The 22819-nt window shown below is 45.3% G+C and overlaps 1 protein-coding gene across 1 annotated transcript in view; it reads left to right on the top strand.

Annotated features, from left to right (window-relative positions):
• Positions 1 to 22819, top strand: part of PTPRT (protein tyrosine phosphatase receptor type T) — a 708336-nt gene that overhangs the window by 502337 nt on the left and 183180 nt on the right. Inside the window, exon 11 of the mRNA XM_030212174.1 lies at positions 3282 to 3555. Within this exon, the coding sequence (XP_030068034.1) occupies positions 3282 to 3555 (274 nt within the window). The remainder of the gene's footprint in view (positions 1 to 3281; positions 3556 to 22819) is intronic.

The raw sequence follows: 22819 nt of genomic DNA, 5'->3' as shown, positions 1-22819 counted from the left end.
GTCTTAAGAAGGACTCAGAATTGAGTTATATTGCTCACTGCGAAGTTCAATAAGAAGGACGTTCCAAAGGTAGGGTACAGCGCAAAAGAAAGCCGAGTACCGGGTGGAGTTGAGACAGGAGCAATGGACGGGAGGAAGACATAAGAACACAGGACAGACCGAAGGTCCATCAAGCCCAGTATTCTGTTTCTAACAGTGGCCAATCCAGGTTACAAGTACCTGGCAAGATCCCAGAACAGTAAAACAGATTTTATGCTGCTTATCCTAGAAATAAGCAGCGGATTTTCCCCAAGCCCATCTTAATAATGGCTTACGGATTTCTTGTTTAGGAAATTTTCCAAACCCTTTTTTAAACCCTGCTAAGCTAACTGCTTTTACTACATTCTCTGGTGCCTTCTATCACTTGCATGTTCTTATTTCAAATTAAGGGATCGTTTTACTAAGCTGCTGTAAGCACTAACGTATGCTTACCGCAGGTTAAAATGCATTAATGCAGGGCGTGCTCAGGTGTCCCGAGGTAGTTTATACATATGCATGCACTTCTCACATGGTAAAAAATTGTTTGTTTGTTTGTTTGTTTTTTGGCACTGTGGGCAGATTTGGAGGCAGAGAGTAGGCATGTTCTGCACTAATCAGCACAGCTATATTGCCGTGCGTTAACAGATTAGCGTGTGGTTAGCACATGAGCCCTTACCACCTACCAAAAAACAAAAAAAAAAGTACCAGGAGCCTTCAAGAAAAGTGGGACATAAGAACTTTAATCATATGCATTAGGAAAACAGTCTTTTGTGTGGACCCGACTCGGTCCGTGTTTCGGCGCGCAGCACCTGCGTCTGGGGTCACGAGTAGTAGCAGGAAAAAATACGGCAGTATTGTGAAACAAAACGCGGTTGTTGAGAGCAATATACTGCAATGTCGTGTTGCCCTTTGCTAACAGATACTGATAGATTTTCTACTGAACCAAACGTACTCCCTCGATCGCGGAGTAACACAACATAGGTGTCTGTAAATGTTCACGCACTAATGGCCACGCGCTATTGGGAAAATTAGTGCAGGGCCATTATTGTTGAAATACAAAAATCGTCCATTTCTCAGCAGTGCTAAAAGTGTCCTTAGTGTGTGGGAAAAGACCCGCGCTGGGGATCGAGCAGACCCCTGAGTGCTGCCCTGTGATATTATCTGTCAGGGCTCTGGAACCCTGTGGCAGATTTCTAAATGAAACCATTTCTCAGCTTTGGATATGTCGCTTGCAAGATGACGCGTGTACTTTCAAAACTGCCCGAGAAAAACGAACCTCCTGTCACTTGCAGCTCCTTTTCTGATCAAATCACTGTGTGTACTTTTGAAAATACAAACGACTATAGATTTACCCTGCCTCACAGGGCATCTTTGCTAAATGAAGGAAAAAAATGCACATCATGTAGAACAATAAACATATTTTTACCTGCAGATATGGAGGACATTTAAAAACAAAAAAAAAACAAAAAGCCAATATCCACAAATAAAATTCTGCTTCAGTTGCAGGAATGGACTTTAAAATTGCATTCATAGGCATAAACATTTTCATATTTATATGATGCCTGCAAGGGCCTCAGTATCTGTAGATTTTGCATGTATTTTAATGCCCTGGGTGGGAATGGCAGTGATATTCCCTCTATCCTCATGGCAGTGGTCATGCCTCACCTCTGGTAGTTCCTGCCACAGGAATTAATGTCTTGTTACAGTCAGGGCTGCCGAGAGACTGGGCTGGGCCCGGGGCAACGCCGCCCCCGAGGCCCCACCCTCACCGCCCCCCGAGGTCGCCACCGCCGCTATCCCCTCCACCCCCACCCCCGTCCGCCACCAGGTCAGTCCCCCTGCATTTAAATCACAGTGCCTCTCACCTCCATGTGAAAGCGCTGCAGGCAGCAGGGCAGCAGATCCGCCTCCCTTCGGCCCTCCTTCCCTCCTTGTGTCCCGCCCTCGCGGAAGCTACATCATACGAGGGCGGGACACAGGGAAGGAAGGAGGCCCGAAGGGAGGTGATCTGCTGCCTGCAGCGCTTTCACACGGAGGTGAGAGGTGCTGTGATTTGAATGCAGGAGGCCCGGCCCGGTGCCAGACGGTCGATGACGGAGGGCGGGTGGGACTGCGGCGCCAGGCCCCCCTTGGAGGCCTGGGCCCAGGGAATTTTGTCCCCCCTGCCCCCCCCTCTCGGCGGCTATGGTTACAGTTACAGAGCTTATTGTCTGCTATTACCAAATATAGTTCAAAGCGGATAACAGTAAGAGGAACTAGACCAAACATCAAATATTCAGTACCACTGCCCAGACATGGCCCGACACTGAGGGGTCCTTTTACAGAGCTACCACCAGTCCAACATGGCTGCCGGTGGTAGTCCCGCCCCTAGCGTGTGCCATTTCTGGAGGAAAAAGAACCCCCCCCCCCAAGAAATGGCTAGTGTGGCAGTAACCCGGCGGTAATAGGGCATTGCCGTGCGCTACCCGGTTACCGCCGGGATTGCACCGGAGCCCTTATCGCTACCTCAGTGGGTGGCGGTAAGGTCTCCCCGCCTCATGGTGATGCAGTGAGAGTTATCTCGCCACGAGGCCATGTTTTTCGGGTTTCACTGGCTGCGGGGGAAAAAGGGGCCCTGGAGAGTGGGAAAAATGGCCACCTGCCGCCAGCGCAGGGCCCTTTTCCCCGCATTTTTGAGTACCTTGGGTAATTTAGACAACAACAGTGTTTTAAAAATGCTAACTTTTGCTGGCTATGCTTACCACAGCTTAGTAAAAGGGACCCTTTATTTTTTAGCGCTGGCGACTAATTGGTTAGCTCAGCTACATTGCCACTTGTTCACCGATTAGTGCGCGGTTAGCACATGAGCTCTTACCTACAGAATAGATGGTGGTTGGGGCTCATCAGCGCTGCGTATGTCTAGTAGCGCTATAGAAATGGTAAGTAGTAGTATTCGCTAATGGCCGTGCGCTGATGGGAAAATTAGCGCATGGCCATTAATTAAAAAAAAAAAGCAAAAATTCAGCCATTTTAGCCATGCAGAAAAATTGATCTTAGCATGTGGTAATGACCCACGTAGGAACACGCTAAGGCCACCTTTTACCGCATTTTGGTAAATGGCCCCTTAGTGTTTAAATCTCTCTGTTTCATTTTTCATAAGCTTAATAAAGTTATAATCAAGAACAACCTCTGTACACAAATGCCATGACAGAAATGGACCTATAAAAAGACAAAATGATTTCCTTTTTTCTAATCACGTGCCTGATTTTTTATCATTTCCCTAGTGTATACCAACTTGTTGTTAAGGAAGAGAGGCTACAGAAATCTCGCAGAGCTACAGACATAGCGGGCTGCTTCCCAGTCCCGGTCAGCTTCAAGAACGCCTCCATCCTGGACTCTCCTCATTACTTCGCTGCAGAACTGAAGCCCACCAATCTACCTGTAACACAGCCCTTCACAGTGGGAGACAACAAAACCTACAATGGCTACTGGAACACCCCGCTCTCCCCACTGAAAAGTTACAGTATTTACTTCCAGGCTGTAAGCAAAGCAAATGGAGTAAGTAACCATCAGATATTCTGCTTGAGAGAATTAGTTTTGCAGGAATTTCCTCAGAGAAATAGCAGAATGACATTTTATTTACACGATGCTTTTTATCCAAAAGTAATCTGAACCCAACTATTTTAGAGGCGTGACTTTTGTTGAACAGATGGCCTAGTGGCATAGTTCATGCAGCCTGGCTACAGAGTGATTTTCAACGTGATTAATATCATAATCCAATTACTTTTGGATATACAGAGGCTGGAAAAGATAACACGTGCAGTTCTATAAGTAGGTGCCCATAGTGTGCCTGGTAGAAGCTTACCTTATAAATGAATGCAGGCACCTACTTTCCTGTATACAATACTAGCATAACTATGAATAGTACTAATACTACTACTTATCATTTCTATAGTGCTATTAGACATATGCAGAGCTCTACACTGGACATAAAGAGACAGTTCCTGCTCAACAGAGCTTACAATCTAATCAGGACAAATAGGACAAGTGAGGGATAAGGACAGAGTATCAAGATTCTGTGTGGAATCCCAAAGAATAGCAAGATTCCAAAACCCCAAAGACTAGCAAGATTCCGGAACCCCAAAAATTAGTAAGAAATCGTGCAGAATCCCAAACAGTAAAGATTTCGGAATCTGAAAGACTACTACTACTTATTATTTCTATAGCGCTACTAGACATACACAGCGCTGTACACTGGACATAAAGAGACAGTCCCTGTTCGACAGAGCTTGCAATCTAATCAAAACAGACAAACAGGACAAATAAGGGATAAGGACAAAGAGTAGCAAGATTCCGGAATCCCAAAGAGTAGCAAGATTCTAGAATCCCAAAGACTACTACTACTACTTATCATTTCTATAGCGCTACTAGACATATGCAGCGCTGTACACTGGACATAAAGAGACAGTCCCTGCTCGACAGAGCTTACAATCTAATCAGGACAAATAGGACAAGTAAGGGATAAGGACAGAGTATCAAGATTCTGTGTGGAGTCCCAAAGAGTAGCAAGATTCTGTGTGGAATCCCAAAGACTAGCAAGATTCCGGAACCCCAAAAATTAGTAAGAAACCGTGCCGAATCCCAAACAGTAAAGATTTCGGAATCTGAAAGACTACTACTACTTATTATTTCTATAGCGCTACTAGACATACACAGCACTGTACACTGGACATAAAGATACAGTCCCTGCTTGACGGAGCTTGCAATCTAATTAGTCCAGACAAACAGGACAAATAAGAGATAAGGGAATTGCTAAGGTGGGAATTATAAAATATGGGTGCTGAACAAGTGGGTAAGGGTTAGGAAAGTTAAAAGCAGCATAACAAAATGTGGGCTTTTAGCCTAGGTTTGAAGACGGCCGGAGGTGGAGCTTGACGTACCAGCTCAGGAAGTCTATTCCAGGCATATGGTGCAGCAAGATAAAAGAGAATTTGAATAGATGCACTTATAAGTCAGGCGAGAGTAATTAGAACTACTACAGAGCCAATGGCACGTGTATTTCACTAGAATAGTGGCTTATATGCAGGTATACACCAAAATTACACCCAAGTGCTATTCAGTAAATATGCGCATAACTTACATAGAACCACAAACAAAAGAAGAACCGATCTCCACAGCACAAAGCGCACAAGAAAACAGCAGAGATGACCAAAGAAATTAATGGTGTATAGCTGGCTTTTATTGGTTATCTTCTAAAATGACTCAACACTGGCTGTGTTTCAGCTGGATGGCCTTCGTCAGGAGGTCTGCATTCATGTCTGAATAGTGGCTATCAAACACCATGATGACCTTGTAGATCCAAAAGCTAACATTTAGGTAATCAAGCACTCGTACAGTCTCAAAATGCCAATGATATAAAAATCTGTTCCTCTATAACAGAAGGATTGCATCCAAAAGCTGAGCTGCGTAGCCAACTGATTAACCCCCCCCCCCCCCCCCCCCCCGGCATGTATGTTGCTACCTTATGTCACTCTAAATGGTTACATCAGGAGCTTGACCTGACTTCCAAAACTGCAGTCACAGGCTAGGAACTGGAGGATCCCTTCTTCCTGCCCTGACCCTGTCTTCAGACACTGCAGCCCTAGCTTGGAATCCCAGTAAAGGCCAGACTGTTTTTCAAAGCTCTTATTTTCAAAATATTTGGAATGTCACCAGATTACATGCTAGACTTGATTGAATTATCACCAAGCAATGCAAGTCCAGAAGCCAGAGGTTACTTATTACTCCATCTACCCTACTACTAGTACTACTTATCATTTCTATAGCGCTACAAGGCTTTTGACACTGTTGATCACAGCCTACTCCTTGATACGCTGTCTTCATTTGGATTCCAGGGCTCTGTTCTTTCCTGGTTCTCCTCCTACCTCTTGCTTCGCACCTTTAGTGTACACTCTGGTGGATCCTCTTCCACTTCTATCCCTCTACCAATCGGTGTGCCTCAGGGTTCTGTCCTTGGTCCTCTCCTGTTCTCCATCTACACTTCTTCCCTTGGCTCTCTGATATCATCCCATGGCTTTCAATACCATCTCTATGCTGATGACTCCCAAATCTACCTCTCTACCCCCGAAATCTCAACCAGCATCCAGACCAATGTTTCAGCCTGCCTATCTGATATCGCTGCCTGGATGTCTCAACGTCATCTAGAAACATAACCTACAAATCCATCTACACAGCTGGATTCAGTTACCTGGGTTAAAAATGGTGGAACTCACTTCCCAAGGCCATAAGAAGTAGTACCAAATACCTTCAGTTTAGAAAAGATTTAAAAACCCATCTCTTCAGGAAATTCTATGGATAACCATATACGATACAGACATTCTACACTGAGTAAAATTGTAATTATAATGCCAAATACTGTAATTTCCACTAACTGATTTGTAAGCCACATTGAACCAAAACTCATTTTTGGATAACTGTAGGATAAGAATGAATTAAATAAATCTCTCTTGGAGGACCCGTTCTCCCTGCTCTACGGGTGGGCAAACACATAAAGTGGATTCAGGGCAAGACTCATACTTATGCACTAACAGAAAACTGTCATTTTCATGCATATCTCTGGTACTTAGGCCCACAGATTTATGCCAGCTTGGTGTAAACCCTCACACCTAAAATTTGGCATGGATTCCAGCGCCCAACTCAGAGCGCGCTTTGAAGAAGGAAGGAATTTGCTGGCATCTTTTGGTCATCTCAATCTTATTTTAGGGGAAAGGTTAAGACATTACTGTTTCAGACATTTGTACTGCAGAATAGTATATAATTCTCGTTGATCAATCTTGTTATATTTTGGCTTCCTTATTTATTGTTACCTGCTTTGAACTGCAAGGCGTAAGCGGGATATAAGACTGGATGTTATGTTAGCAGTCATTTATTTGGTGCTGAATTTTCTGTGCCATATACAAAATCTAGCCTTAAATGTCTCCAAGTAATGTGCTGAATGTGGTTAAGAAGTTAATTACCTTTTCATAGGGTTATCAACCTTTCAAAGGCTGTAAATTGAGAATCATGTTCCCTATGACTACCCATTTCTGTTCAGAAAGAAAACTTCAGTACTGTTTGTTCATTGATCTACTACGATGGCAGAATTAATGAATTCATGTAGTCATCTATTATATAAAATACAGGGATAGGCTTATGAACCTCAACATGTATACGCTGGAAGAGAGGACATATGATAGTGCCGTTTAAATATCACAAGGGCATTAATGTACAGGAAGTGAGTCTTTTTCAACTAAAGGGAAACTCTGGAACGAGGGGGCATACGATGACGTTAAGAGGGAATAGGCATAGGAGTAATGTAAGAAAGTATTATTTCACGGAAAGGATGGTGGAAGCGTGGAATGGCCTCCCAGTGGAGGTCGTGGAGTCGAGGACTGTCAGAGTTTAAGAAAGCGTGGGATAAGCATGTGGGATCACTTAGGAAAAGGAGGTTAGGGGTTACAGAGGATGGGCAGACTGGATGGGCCATTTGGCCTTTATCTGTTGTCATGTTTCTCTGTTTCTATCATCATTTTTGAACAGTTGAGTTTGGCAGTGGTAACATCTCTCTAAATTTAAAAGTCAGATTTTCATGGTCGTTGCTGTTGATATCTGTGTCGTATGTGAAAGCATGAACTACAAATAGAGCTCTACTTGCAATCAAGGTGCATTAATTAGGAATAGATTGTGTTAATTGAAACTTGTTGAATGAATTTTATTTATTTATTTGTAACATTTGGATCCCACATTTTCCCACCCATTAGCAGGCTCGATGTGTCTTACAAAATATCGTAAAGGCGAACACCAAGTCCGGGAGGGTAAACAAATATAGATTGAAATAGGGGTCAGGTAAGGTTAGGGTATAAGGTACAATAAGGGTCAAGAATAATAAGGAATGGCCAATACGATCTAAGGTTATGTTGTGTTGCAGAGTTAAAGCAAAACAGGTAAGTCTTTAATGATCTCCTGAAGTTAAGACGGTCGTAAATCGTTTGCACAGTCTTTGGTAGTGCATTCCACATTTGTGTGCCTAAATAGGAGAAATTGGATGCATAGGTTGATTTATATCCAAGTCCTATGCAGCTCGGATAGTGGAGGTTTCTGGTCGGAAGATCTATCAAGTCAACCATGTATCCTGAAGTTTCACCGTAGATAATTTTCAATTAGGGTGGTCACCATGATAATTTAAGTACTGGCAGCAGAATTTAAATTAATACATAAAGAGACAAATTTAAGATAAATTTATATGTAAAAATACCCCACGGAAGTGACCACATGGAGATCTCGGAAAAGTCCCCAAGATAATGTTTTGTAAATATGGCAACAATAAAAGTTCTCTTGTTCCAAATAGACTACAGACCACACACTCCTATATTGTAGGCTTCACCCCAAACTGCTGTACTTTCTGTATTTTATTTGTTTAAAGAGACAGTGAAAATAGAATAAGAGGTATCCACGTCTAATTTGGATGCCAGGATTTACATCAGGGCTTATTTGGTGTAACTGCTCACGTCTACAGTTAGTGAAATAAATGAATTTGAATTTTTATAATAAAAATCAGGCTGATATCCCTACTAGTCTGAGCATAGTTCAAAGAAGATTGACCAAAATGATTAAGGGGATGGAACTTCTCTCATATGAGGAAAGGCTAAAGAGTTTAGGGCTCTTCAGTTTGGAAAAGAGACAGCTAAGGGGGTATATGATTACTACTACTACTACCACTTAACATTTCTAGAGCGCTACTAGGGTTACGCAGTGCTGTACAGTTTAACAAAGAAGGACAGCACCCTGCTCAAAGGAGCTTACAATCTAAAGGACGAAATGTCAAGTTGGGGCAGTCTAGACTTCTTGAATAGTGGTATAGTGGTTAGGTGCCAAAGGCGACATTGAAGAGGTGGGTTTTGAGCAAGGATTTGAAGATGGGCAGTGAGGGGGCCTGGCGTATGGGCTCAGGGAGTTTATTCCAAGCATGGGGAGAGGCGAGGCAGAAAGGGCGGAGCCTGGAGTTGGCGGTGGTGGAGAAGGGTACTGAAAGGAGGGATTTGTCTTGAGAGCGGAGGTTACGGGTAGGAACGTAAGGGGAGATGAGGGTTGAGAGGTAAGGAGGGGCTGCAGATCGAGTACATTTGTAGGTTAGTAGCAGAAGCTTGAATTGAATGCGGTACCTGATCGGAAGCCAGTGAAGTGACTTGAGGAGAGGGGTGATATGAGTATATCGGTCCAGGCAGAAGATAAGACGTGCAGCAGAGTTCCGAACGGACTGAAGGGGGGAATAGATGGCTAAGTGGGAGGCCAGTGAGGAGTAAGTTGCAGTAGTGAAGGCGAGAGGTAATGAGAGAGTGGATGAGAGTTTGGGTGGTGTGCTCAGAGAGGAAAGGGTGAATTTTGCTGATGTTATAGAGGAAGAAGCGACAGGTCTTGGCTATCTGCTGGATATGCACAGAGAAGGAGAGGGAGGAGTCGAAGATGACTCCGAGGTTGCGGGCAGATGAGACGGGGAGGATGAGGGTGTTGTCAACTGAGATAGAGAGTGGCGGGAGAGGAGAAGTGGGTTTGGGTGGGAAGACAAGAAGCTCGGTCTTGGCCATGTTCAGTTTCAGGTGGCGGTTGGACATCCAGGCAGCAATATCGGATACGCAGGCCAATATGCAGTGATGTCTAGTGTGGAGAGGTCAGCATAAAGATGATTTTGGAAGCCATGGGATGAGATCAGGGAGCCCAGGGAAGAGGTGTAGATTGAAAAAAGAAGGGGTTCAAGGACAGATCCCTGAGGAACTCCAACAGAGAGCGGGATGGGGGTGGAGGAAGAACCATGAGAATGTACTCTGAAGGTACGGTGGGAGAGATAAGAGGAGAACCAGGAGAGGACAGAGCCCTGGAACCCAAATGAGGACAGTGTGGCAAGATTGAGGTTTGCAAAATCCTAAGTGATGTAGAATGGGTAAAAGTGAATTGATTTTTCACTCTTTCAAAAAGTACAAAGACCAGAGGGTACTCAATGAAATTACACGGAAAGACTTTTTAAAAACAAATAGGAGGAAATATTTTTTCACTCAAAGAATAGTTACGCTCTGGAACTCGTTGCTGGAGGATGTGATAACAACAGTTAGCGTATTTGGATTTAAAAATGGTTTGGACGAGTTCCTGGAGGAAAAGTTCATAGTCTGCTATTGAGATAGTCATGGGAGAAGTCACTGCTTGCCCTGGGATTAGTAGCATGGAATTTTGCTTCTATTTGGGATTCTACCAGGTACTCGTGACCTGGATTGGCCAGTGTTGGAAACAGGATACCGGGCTAGATGGACCATTGGCTATTCTTATGTTCTGTGGTGGCTTAAGCAAGTTATTTTTGCATTTTATTTTTTTAAAAGACTAGTAATGTAGTTAACGTTCCTCTTCCCCAATTCCCCCCTCCAAACAAAATCTTGAAAACCTCATTAAAAGCATTTTATCTGCCCAGTAAAATCTGCCAGCCTTCTGCCTTATGTCCCCCCCACCCCCAATCTATCCACTTTCTATAGCATGCAAGGCTGATTTCAGTATGCTTTCTACCCTTTTGCCATTAGCTGTGATTGTTCCGTTGAAAAGAACATAATTAACTACCAGATAGAAAACAAGAGTGGCAAATTGCTACAAAATCTGATCAGAAATGTTCTTGCCTTCCGCTGCTCAGTGGTAGAGATGGGAAAGAAGGGGACTGTCTTATCGAATTCTGCTCCGTCGTCACAGGGGACAGGCGTAATCTGTTCCCGTGTTTTGCACATTGTACTAAATGAAAGGAACGCAAAATAAAGAGTTTTTTCGGTTGTGTTTAATGCAACACCTGCTTCCAGATCATGAATTTCCCTCAGTGGGATCATTGGAGACAGATGCTGGAAACAAACGAGCCAGTCAGTTTTGGAATTAAGAACAAAACTCAACATGCTTTTGCAATGCACTTCACAGGAATGTCAGAGGCTGCTACAGTACCACCCTGACTGCTGCTTCCAAAAGAGGAAATAAAGCTGTATCTTGTGTGCACTCTATGTTTAAAAATCATACAGCAAATTTCACCCCAATGAAGCATTATACTTTTAAGTTGCTATTTTGATATTTTTTAAATAACTTCCTTGAATTGTATTTATTTGCATTTTGCTCACACCTTTTTCAGTATTAGCTCAAGGTGAGTTACATTCAAGTACGCTGAGTATTTCTCTGTCTCCGGAGGGCTCACAGTCTAAGTTTCTATCTGAGGCAAAGGAGGGTTAAGTGAATTTGCCCAAAGTCGCAAGGAGCAGCAGTGGGATTTGAACCGGCCACCTTGGGATGGTCAAGACTGGTGTTGTGACCACTTCTCCACTCTCATGTGTATACCATCGCCTACAGTTTACAATATATTCAAACACACACACACACACAAAACCTGTAAACAATCTCAATACACTATAACAGGGGTGGACAACCATGGTCCACGAGGGCCACGACCCGCAAGATTTCCAAAATGACTAGGCATGAGATCTGTTTGCCATACAATGGAAGCAGTACATGCAATTCAGTCTCGTGATTATGCGTTGTGGATATCGTGAAAACCTCTGGAGGAGTAGCCTAATGGTTAGTACAGCAGCTTGAGAACCAGGGGAACTGGATTCAAGTCCCAGTGCAGCTCCTTATGACTCTGGGCAAGTCGCTTTACTGTCCATTGCCCCAGGATACAAAATAAGTACATGTATAGAATAAGTAAAACCGCTTCGATTGTAAGTGCAGAAAGGCGGTATATCAAATCCAATCCCCCTTCCCCTTTCCCTAACTGGGTTGTGGCCAATGTTCCCTCTAGGCTGAGCGGGAGTCCTCCACATACAGTCCTGCCAGTAGGTGGTGCTGTTTCACTATCACATTTTCAATAGTGAGGAACAGGCAAGTTCTGCAGGGCTCCAGGGAACCTGCTTGTCCCTAGAGATTGAAAACACAATATTGAAGCACCGCCCCCTACTGGTAGCAATGCAAGTTGGAGGACACCCACTCAGCTTAGAGGGAACAGTGGTTGTGACCCTCGAGGACTGTGGTAGTCCACCATGCAATATAATATCAAAATAACTTAGGGCCCTGTTTACTAAGCAGCGTTATAGGCGCATTAACCATTTACGTGCCTACAATATCCCTATAGACGCCTACATGGTTAGTGCGTGTGCTAAGTGTAGGCACGCTAAAAACACTAATGCACCTTAGTAAACTCTTCTATTTCCATTAATCCTTCAAAACCCTTTGATAAAAGGCTACAGTAAATAAAGGTTTCCTTAATAACATTTTCTCTTTAATCCTTCTCAATTCTGTGGTGCATATGCTGTTTGCCCGTATGAATTTAACACAATTTTGGGTACCAGTATGATATAAATTATAAATGTGTTAGGAACTCATGCCGAGCTCAGTTATAAGGTGGTTGTGTCGTGATCAGCCGCTGTCTCTCATTTATTAAGTCAGCAGCAGGCTACACTATTTGATTTACTTATAACCATAGCTATGCGGTCTATATTAACTGAGTAGAAAGACAATAGTTGTCTATGAATGCGAGGTGGAATGCCATGAGTCTCGCTAGGAAGTACAAATAAATTGCTGTAGTTAAGAGACAGACCTTTTCAGTGTTTAGAAAGAGCTGCACTCCATTAGATTTGTATTGTCAATAGGCTGATATATGAAGAGGACTGAATTGTGTTTTTTTGCTAAAAGCGACTACATATTGTAATTGTTAGACACGGGGCTTGAGGGAATGGTTACTATCCTGCTTATTTTCGAACGATAAGGCCGGCCAGCTTCCGACACAAATCGGGAGATGGCCGGCCTTCTCCTAAAGCCGGCCAAATCGGTATAATCGAAAGCCGATTTTGGCCGGCTTCAACTGCTTTCCGTTGCAGATCCGGCGAAAGTTCAAGGGGGCGTGTCGGCAGTGTACCGAAGGCGGGATGGGGGCGTGGTTAAGAGATGGCCGGCTTCGGCCGATTATGTACACATTAATTGATTTGATTTGCTTACTTTATTTTTTGTCTATTAGATTGTAAGCTCTTTGAGCAGGGACTGTCTTTCTTCTATGTTTGTGCAGCGCTGCGTATGCCTTGTAGCACTATAGAAATGCTAAATAGTAGTAGTAGTAAAAAGGAAAGCCGGCCCTGACGAACAGTTGGCCGACTGTCCTTGGTCCCTTTTTGTTCACGACCAAGCCTCAAAAAGGTGCCCCAGCTGATCAGATGACCACCGGAGGGAATGGGGGATGACCTCCCCTTACTCCCCCAATGGTCACCAACCCCCTCCCACCCAAAAACACTAATTAAAAAACATTTTTTTGCCAGCCTCAAATGTCATACCCAGCTCCATGACAGAAGTGTGCAGGTCCCTGGAGCAGTTTTAGTGGGTGCAGTGCACTTCGAGCAGGCGGACCCAGGCTTATCCCCCCCCCCCCCACCTGTTACACTTGTGGTGATAAATGGGAGCCCTCCACCCCCCCCCCCCCAAACCTACTGTACCCACATGTAGGTGCCCCCCTTCATCCCTAAGGGCTATGATAGTGGTGTACAGTTGTGGGTAGTGGGTTTTGGGGGGGATTTGGAGGGGCACACAAGTTAAGGGAGCTATGTACCTGGGATCAATTTGTGAAGTCCACTGCAGTGGCCCCTAGGGTGCCTGGTTGGTGTCCTGGCATGTGAGGGGGACCAGTGCACTACAAATGCTGGCTCCTCCCATGACCAAATGCCTTGGATTTGGCCGGGTTTGAGATGGCCGCCTTTAGTTTCCATTATCGGCGAAAACCAATGGCGGCCATCTCTAATGCCGGCAATCTCTATGGGCAGGCCAAATGTTGAGATTTGGCCGGCCCCGTCCGTATTATCAAAACTAAAGATGGCCGGCCATCTTGTTTCAATAATACAGTCGGGTACACCGCTTGACGAGGCCGACTTTAGAGATGGCCGCCCTTATAGATGGCTGGCCCCATTCGATTATGGCCCTCTCTGTTATATTGTATGTCTTTTTGGCACCTCCATGAAAATAAAAAGGTAAAAAAAAATCTCCCTGCTCAGAAACACAGTGGTTGTTTGATATTCCAGTACTTCATCTTTTAATAGTGCGCATTATTAAAAGTCCGGAAATATCTCCAAGTATATATGTTGAATAACATATCCTCCATATATATTGGCACGCAATTCTATAACAAGGTGCCTATTCCATAAAGAAAAGTAGGTATCTACTTTCTTGTATAGACTTGAGTAGAGAGGTGTGGTAGCCATGTATAGACTTTAAATCAAGCATGGAGGTTGTTTAAAAGTCCTTCATGGAAGCCCAGAAGAGGGCAAGTGTCATTAAAAGGTAAAGTGAACGAGGCTATTAGAGCCAAAAGAACATCCTTCAAACAATGGCAAAAGGATCGGAATGAAGAAAATAAGAAGCAGCATAATTGCTGGCATGCTAGGTGCAAAGCATTGATCATGAAGGCTAAAAGAGAATATAAAGGAAAACTTGCCGTGGAGGAACAAACTCATAGTAACACCTTTTTCAGATACATCAGAAGCAGAAAGCCTGTGAGGGAATATGGGGGACCTATAGATCATGAAGGAGCAAAAGGGGCACTCAGGGAGGATAAGGCCATAGTGGAGGGAGGATAAGGCCATAGTGGAGAGACGGATTGAATTATCTGTTACAGTCTTTATGGAAGAAGTTGTAAGAGATCTACCTGTACCGGAAATAATTTTCAAGGGTAATAATGCTAGGGAACTGAAAGAAATCTCTATGAATCTGGAAGATGTACTAAGCCAAATCAACAAGTAAAGGAGTGATAAATCACCTGGACCAGATGGTATACACCCCAGGGTACTGAAAGAGCTCAAACATGAAATTGCTGATCTGTTGTTAGTGATCTGTAACCTGTCATTAAAATTGTCCATAGACCAAAATATTTATAGCAAAATTAGAAAAGGTTCAAAGAAGAGCAACCAAAATGATAACGGGGATGGAACTCCTCTCGTACGAGGAAAGGCTAAAGAGGTTAGGGCCCTTCAGCTTGGAAAAGAGATGGCTGAGGGGGGATATGATTGAGGCCTATAAAATCCAGAGTGGTGTAGAACCGGTAAAAGTGAATTGATTTTTCACTCTTTGAAAAAGTACAAAGACTAGGGGACACTCAATGAAATTACATGGAAATACTTTAAAAACAAATAGGAGGAAATATTTTTTTCATGCAAAGAGTAGTTAAACTCTGAAACTCGCTGCTGGAGGATGTGGTAACAGTGATTAACTTATCTGGGTTTTAAAAAGGTTTGGACAAATTCTTGGAGAAAAAGTCAATAGTCCGCTATTGAGACAGACACAGGGGAAACCACTGCTTGCCCTGGGTTTGGTAGCATGGAATGTTGCTGCTATTTGGATTTCTGCCAGGTACTTGTGACCTGGATTGGTCACTGCTTGAAGCAGGATACTGGGCTAGATGGACCATTGGTCTGACCCAGTATGTTCTTATGTTAGTACTAGTGTTTCTATGTGTGTATGCTGTTAGGTGAGAATACTTACAACGACCATAGAGCAGACGTAATAATTCATAGCTAAATGCCAGAGGTTCGCATGTAGCTTGTATTATTTTATAAATTATGGGCATTATTATTATTATTATTTGTTACATTTGTTTCCCGCATTTTCCCACTTTTTGCAGGCTCAATGTGGCTTACATATAACCGTAACGGTGTTAGCTGATTACGGTTTGAACAAATACATAGTATGAATGAATACAAAATGATACTGAGTTTCAATGAGGTATATGTATGGTAGGAAACAGTTGGGGGAACTTAGAGAGGGAAAGGGGGAAGAAGAGTCAGGTAATGCCCTTTGCAGTCTTTGGTTATGTTGTGTTGCAAGTGACCGGTATTTTTATGTTGGATGTCAATGGGGTACGCTCTTCTGAACAGGTCTGTCTTTAGTGCTTTCCAAAAATTTAGGTGGTCGAGCGTAGTTTTTACTACTACTGCTTTTGGCAATGCATTCCATAGTTGTGCGCTTAGGTAGGAAAAGCTGGTTACTTAGGTGGATTTGTATTTGAGTCCTTTGCTGCTTGGGTAGTGGAGGTTTAGATATGATCGTGCAAATTTTGTGGAGTTTCTGGTTGGCAGGTCAATGAGGTCTGGCATGTAGCCCGGTGCCTCGCCATAAATAATTTTGTGAACAGTCGTGCAGATTTTGAAAGTGATGCGTTCTTTGATTGGTAGCCAGTGCAATTTTTCTCTGAGTGGTTTGGCGCTGTCGAAACGTGTTTTTCCAAATATAAGCCTGGCTGCTGTATTTTGGGCGGTCTGAAGTTTCTTTATGATTTGATCCTTGCATCCTGCATATATTTCCATTACGAAAATGTTAGTCCCGCCTATGTGTACACCCCTCTGACAAATATGCACCCAACAAGGTATGCACTTATTCACAGAATAGTGCTAAAAGGCACAATGTTGGCATTTAATCACACACATGCACACGTACACATGTATGTATCATTATTCTAATCATCCATGCATGTAACTGATGCATAACTTTCAGTACCCACTTAATTAAATTATGAATCTAGATTCACTCCATCCCGACTCCTCTACTTTTAAATAAACACGTAGCCAACATGGAGGGGCATAATCGAACAGGGCCGGCCATCTATAAGGGTGGCCATCTCTAATGACGGCCCTGTAAAGCGGTGTACCCAATCGTATTATCAAAACAAGATGACCGGCCTTCTTTCATTTCAATAATATGGTCGGGGCCGGCCAAATCTCAACAGTTGGGCCAGCCTTAGAGATCGCCGCCATTGGTTTTCACTGATAATGGAAACTAATGGCAGCCATCTCAAACCCGGCCAAATCTAAGCCATTTAGTAGTGGGAGGAGCCAGCATTTGTAGTGCACTGGTCCACCCTCACATGCCAGGACACCAACCGGTCACCCTAGGGGGCACTGCAGTGGACTTCAGAAATTGATCCCAGGTGCATAGCTCCCTTACCTTGTGGGTAGTGGGTTTTGGGGGGCTCAGCATACAACTGTACATCACTACCATAGCCCTTAAAGGGTAATGGGGGCACCTAGATGTGGGTACAGTGGGTTTCGAGTGGGTTTTGGAGGGCTCCCATTTACCACCACAAGTGTAATAGGTAGGGGGGGATGCGGGCCTGGGTCTGTCTGCCTGAAGTGCACTGCAATACCCACTAAAAACTGCTCCAGGGACCTGCATACTGCTGTGATGGAGCTGGGTATGACATTTGAGGCTGGCAAAAAATGTATTAAAACATTTTTTTAGGGTGGGAGGGGGTTAGTGACCACTGGGGGAGTAAGGGGAGGTGATCCCCGATTCCCTTCGGTGGTCATCTGGTCAGTTCGGGCACCTTTTCAAGGCTTGGTCGTGAAGAAAAAAGGATCAAGTAAAGTTGGCCAAATGCTCGTCAGGGCCGGCCTTCTTTTTTCCATTATCAGCTGAGGCCGGCCATCTCTTAACCATGCCCCCGTCCCGCCTTCGGTACACTGCTGACACGCCCCCTTGAACTTTGGCCGGCCCTGCGACGGAAAGCAGTTGAAGCTGGCCAAAATCAGCTTTCAATTATACCGATTTGGTCGGCCGTAGGAGAAGGCCGGCCATCTCCCGATTTGTGTCGGAAGATGGCCGCCCCTCTCCTTCACAAATAAGCAGGCTAGTGACCCATCAGAATCAAATAAACAGCAATGATGAAAACCCCTGTTTTAGTTCGGAGAAATATCTGTGTTTTGAGCACTGTTAACACTTTTGCCATTCTTCTGTGGTTTGCAATATAGCACCGGTGTTATTACAGTTTTTGAACTGCTTTGCACAACAGGCTTGTGCGAGATCAGCTGAACATGTGAAAAATAATAACACAGATTGCTGGATGTACCTTTCATAGCAATTACACCATTATAGCAAAAATAGAAAATGACTTTCTGCTTAATCCACGGATGCCAGCGTTCTCCGAAGCCATGCTACTTCTGAAAGTGTCCTGTAATTCAATCTGAGATCTGCACCTAAACAGCAGATGTGAGACGGTGTCAGACGTTGGCACAATCCTGCGCTTGGCCCCCTGTGACTGATGCTTGCAAGCCGTGAGCACATAAGAAATCAATAGGATTTTTTTTTTTTTTTGAAGGAATGATGGACTCCATGGAACTTGCTATTGATTTCTTGCATCTAATGACTTGTACTACAAGCACGTCTCTTGAATACATTATTGCTAGGAGAACAGAGTGGCATTGGTGATGGGGAAGCAATAAAGGAGTAAATGAGTCAGCTGTGAGCACTGCAAGACCAGTTGCTTCCACTGGGAGATCTTGGAAACCATGTTTGTATTTGGGGAGGACCTCTGAGATATCCGGTATCATCAACTAAAGAGAGTGCGTTAACATTAACATCACGGCTTATGTCTCACTCCTACCTTCCAGTCAACAAGACGCCAGAACAGTCATCTGGGAATTAACACAAAATACATCAAATAGTGGAGGAGTGTGGTAGCCGTGTTAGTCCACTCTTAAGGTTATCAATAGAAATCAAACAAAATAAAACATGGATAAGATGATACCTTTTTTATTGGACATAACTTAATACATTTCTTGATTAGCTTTCGAAGGTTGCCCTTCTTCGTCAGATCGGAAATAAGCAAATGTGCTAGCTGACAGTGTATATAAGTGAAAACATTCAAGCATTACTATGACAGTCTGACAGGGTGGGAGGATGGGGGTGGGTCGGAGGTATGCATGGGGACATCAAAGCATATCATTGATATTCTAACAGGATGGGTGTGGGTAGGTGAGGGGTGGGGTGATCAACAGAGACATACAGACATCCTCCCACCCTGTCAGACTGTCATAGTAATGCTTGAATGTTTTCACTTATATATTGTGAGCACTCTGGAGGGCTGGTGCGAGGGAAAGGGGATAGTGGGTCTTTCAGCCGGCATCATCCCCGTTCATTCAGCCCAGTGAGGAGAACAGGGCGCCCTCTAGGGATCAAACTGCCAGGGAAAGCGGTAATGCAGGAGAAAAACTACACTTCCCAGAAGCCAGTGCAGGGTCAGCTGAACTCCCAGGAGGGGGAGGGTGGAGTGACTGATTGGGAGATGAGGTCTGATCCTGGAGATGGGGAACAGCTGGTGGAGCTTGGGGAGGAGGAGATGGAGTGGAATAAAGAGGAGGTAGAAGGAGAAGGTAAGGAGGAGTGCATGGAGGTTGGAAGGTTTGCTCAAACTTCCTCAGGAAAGGTAAAGGCTTTGGTGGCGGGAGTGTGGCCCAAGCTGTGCATACTTGGAGAGGATAAAATAATCCAGTGGGGAAGCCACTGGTGGAAGAAGCTAACCCATAAACTATCTAAGGGTAGAAGATAGTGCTGATGAGGGGAGGCTACAATTGGGAGCAAGACAAAGGTTTATATTCTGAGTTAAGATTGGACTGTGTTAATAAGCTGAATGTGGAAAAACTGAACTGACTCTTGCATTCTTGAGGAAGTAACTGCTTGAAGATTAAAGCTGTATTAAAAGATGCTGAGAGAATAAAGACCTGTGGTTTTCAAGAACTATAAGACTGCTGGAGTTTGTGTGTCCCAGTTGTGAGCTGATCCTGGGCGCAGGTCAGCTGGGCAGCGGTTAAACTAGGCCAGAAGCAGTGCAGCAAGGCGGTGGTTGCAGCTCGTACCGGGGAAAAGCTAGCCAAGCTAAGCAGGGTCGACCCCGGCTCTCACCTGGAAGAGTGACCTGGTTACAGAATGGTGGCAGTGGTGGGATTGTCTGAACAACCCGCCGGCAAAAGAAGCGTGTATTACTCCGAGTTCTGGTAAGCATATACGGGACTCGGGTAACCAGGAGGAGGGGGATATAGAGGGCCGGAGCTGTGTAATACCGCACTTGGAGAGTGTTCTTTGTTGTTCCCTTTCTCTCAGGTACCGGTGGCTAAGGCGACATGGAGTCGAAGGAGCTGCTGTCTTTTATGGCCCACCAGTTCCAAAAGCAGCAGGAAATGGCTCAGAGACTTCTAGAGGATTCCTTGGCTGCTTCTCGAGCACAGATACAACCGGTGCTGGAGGTGGTGCAGGAATTGTTACGGGCAGTACCCCTACCGAGGAAAGAGAGCCCCTCATTGGAGGCTATAGCCACTGGAGCTGTGCCTGGAAGCCTGGAGCCTGGACGGGTTAATTGGCTGCCTTGGGGCAAGTTAACAGAGCAGGACGACATTGAGGATTATCTGGGGACTTTTGAGCGGGTAGCATTGGCGGCTGCCTGGCCTCAAGAACAATGGACCATCAGACTGGCTCCCGCCCTGTCCGGGGAAGCCCTGGCAGCTTTTCGGAGCCTGTTGCCAGGGGACGTGGTGGATTATCAAAAGCTGAAAATGGCTATTTTGGACCGGTATGGGGTAAGCAGACAAACTTATCGCAGGCGCTTTCGGAGTTGGAGGTGGAGGGAGGGGGAGACTCCGAAGGCCTTGGCCCAGAAGCTGATGGACTTGGCTATCAAATGGTTAGAGCCTGATAAGCGGGCAGTGACTCAGTTAATGCAGGATCTGGTGCTGGAGCAGTTTTTAGAGGCTCTACCGGAGAGTATCAGGGTTAATTTGATCAGGAAGGGATGTGAGACTCTGGAAGAAGCTATCAAAGGCTTTGAATACTTTCTGGAGTCACAATACTCTGAGGGGGGAGAGGGTGTCTGGCGGGGTGGTCGGGGTAAAATGTTCAAAGGATCTGGGTGGAGGGAGGAAGGTCCTAAGGAGGATGATAGAGTGTGCTACCGATGTGGGAAGTCGGGACATCTGAGGAGGGACTGTAGGGCCAAGTTGGGGCTCATATCTCAGGTAACCCCCTCTAAGGAACCCCAGTTTACGCATTGGGTTAAGATAGGAGGGGTCTCGGTGGAAGGACTTTTGGACTCAGGAGCGGACCAGACAATGTGCTCCCAGAAGTTGTGGGGGCAGATTGCCCGGAAAGGGGGTCAGCAGGGTAAGAAGAGAGACCGGTCCGTGGCTATTCAGTGCATACACGGGGCCTCCTCAAGGTATCCGGTCCGGCTAGTAGACATACAGGACCAGGAGGGCCTTCAGTGGGTGTGGGTGGCTGTACTTCCTAGGCTTCCTCAGGATCTCATTTTAGGACGGGATTGGGCTCCATTCACATACTGCCTTGGGGGTAAGCAAGCCTTGGTATCTACCCGGGCCCAGGAGAGGCAGGAGAAGGAGCAGGAACTGTCCCTGGCGCAAGTATTTCCATTCCAGGGAGAGGTTATGGGGCGGCCGGGGAAGACAAGGAAAGGCTCTCAGCAAAAGAAACGAGGTCAGGAGCAAAGGCGGCAGCATTGTCAAGAGCTCCTTCATCAGGGGAGGTTCCCAGGGGATACGGAACAGGTGTTAGAGAGATTCCCTGATTTTTCCAAAGAGCAAAAAGATGACCAGACATTGCAATATGCGTGGGAGCGGGTAGATCAAGAGGGAGAAACCAGCTTCCCTCGGTTTGTTAGTGACAAGGGGTTGCTATATCGGCTGTCCTGTTTAGCAGGGGGGAAGGAACCTCAGAAACAGTTAGTAGTACCGAGGGGGTTTAGGAACCTGGTGTTACGGGTATCTCATGATCATATCTTAGGGGGTCACAAGGGGGCTCAGAATACTCTCCGGCAGGTATTAAACAGATTTTACTGGCCCGGGGTGTATAAAGAGGTGGAACTATTTTGCAGCTCCTGTAGTCAGTGTCAGAGGGTATCAGAGCAAATACCGAACAGAGTGCCCCTACGACCCCTTCCCCGTATAGGGACTCCTATTACCCGTATGGCAATGGATATGATCGGGCCCATTGATAAGTCCCGAAGGGGGTATTCCTATATTCTAGTGATCATGGATATGGCCACAAGATACCCCTGGGCCGTGCCGCTTCGTACCACCTCAGCGAAAGTTATTGCGGCCCAGCTAATTCGGATCTTTTGTGAAGTGGGGTTTCCCAGGGAAATGATTACCGACCGGGGGACCAATTTCATGTCACGAACCCTGGCCCAGGTGTGGGAGGCTTTCGGAATACAGCATATTCGGACCGCAGCTTACCATCCTCAGACTAATGGCCTGGTGGAGAGATTCAATAAAACCTTGAAAATGTTGTTGAGGAAAGGGTTAGGTTCCTCCCATGAGGAATGGGATCTATTGTTACCATTTGTTTTGTATGTGTGTAGGGAGAATGTTCAGGCCTCTCTGGGCGTATCACCATTTGAATTGATGTATGGGAGATCACCCCGGGGAGTGTTGGATGTGTTAAGGGAGCAGTGGGTTCCTCCGGAAGAGGAGGATCGGGATGTAGTGAACTATCTAGTGAAGCTGAAGGAACGGTTGCATAAATTGAGCCGCGGGGCTCAGCAACACTGGGAGAGGAGTCAGGATTACCAGAAAGCCTATTATGACCGGAAAGGGGTGGAGAGGGCATTGAAGGTGGGGGACAAAGTCTTGATCATGATTTCAGACTCACCTCATAAGTTCGTGGGACGCTGGAGGGGTCCTGCGGTCATAGAAAAGAAGTTAGGTCCAGTCACCTACTTAGTAAGGAATGAGCAGGGCCGGGAGCAGACCTATCATATAAATGTACTTAAACCTTGGCAAGAGCGAAGGGGACTATTTGGTCAGGCTAGGGGGGAAGCTGAGGAAGAATTAGGACCACAGATCACGGAGATATATAAGGCAGGAGAACCGCAGATTGCTACTACATTGCCAGGGAGTCAGCAGAAAGAGGTTCAGGCACTTGTGGAGGAGTTTCGGGATGTCCTGACTCCTTGCCCAGGGGA

This window comes from Microcaecilia unicolor, chromosome 8 (assembly GCF_901765095.1).
Source record: "Microcaecilia unicolor chromosome 8, aMicUni1.1, whole genome shotgun sequence".
NCBI lineage: Eukaryota > Metazoa > Chordata > Amphibia > Gymnophiona > Siphonopidae > Microcaecilia > Microcaecilia unicolor.
The sequence above is the reverse complement of the archived record's forward strand: the minus strand, read 5'-3'. Positions and strand labels throughout refer to the sequence as shown.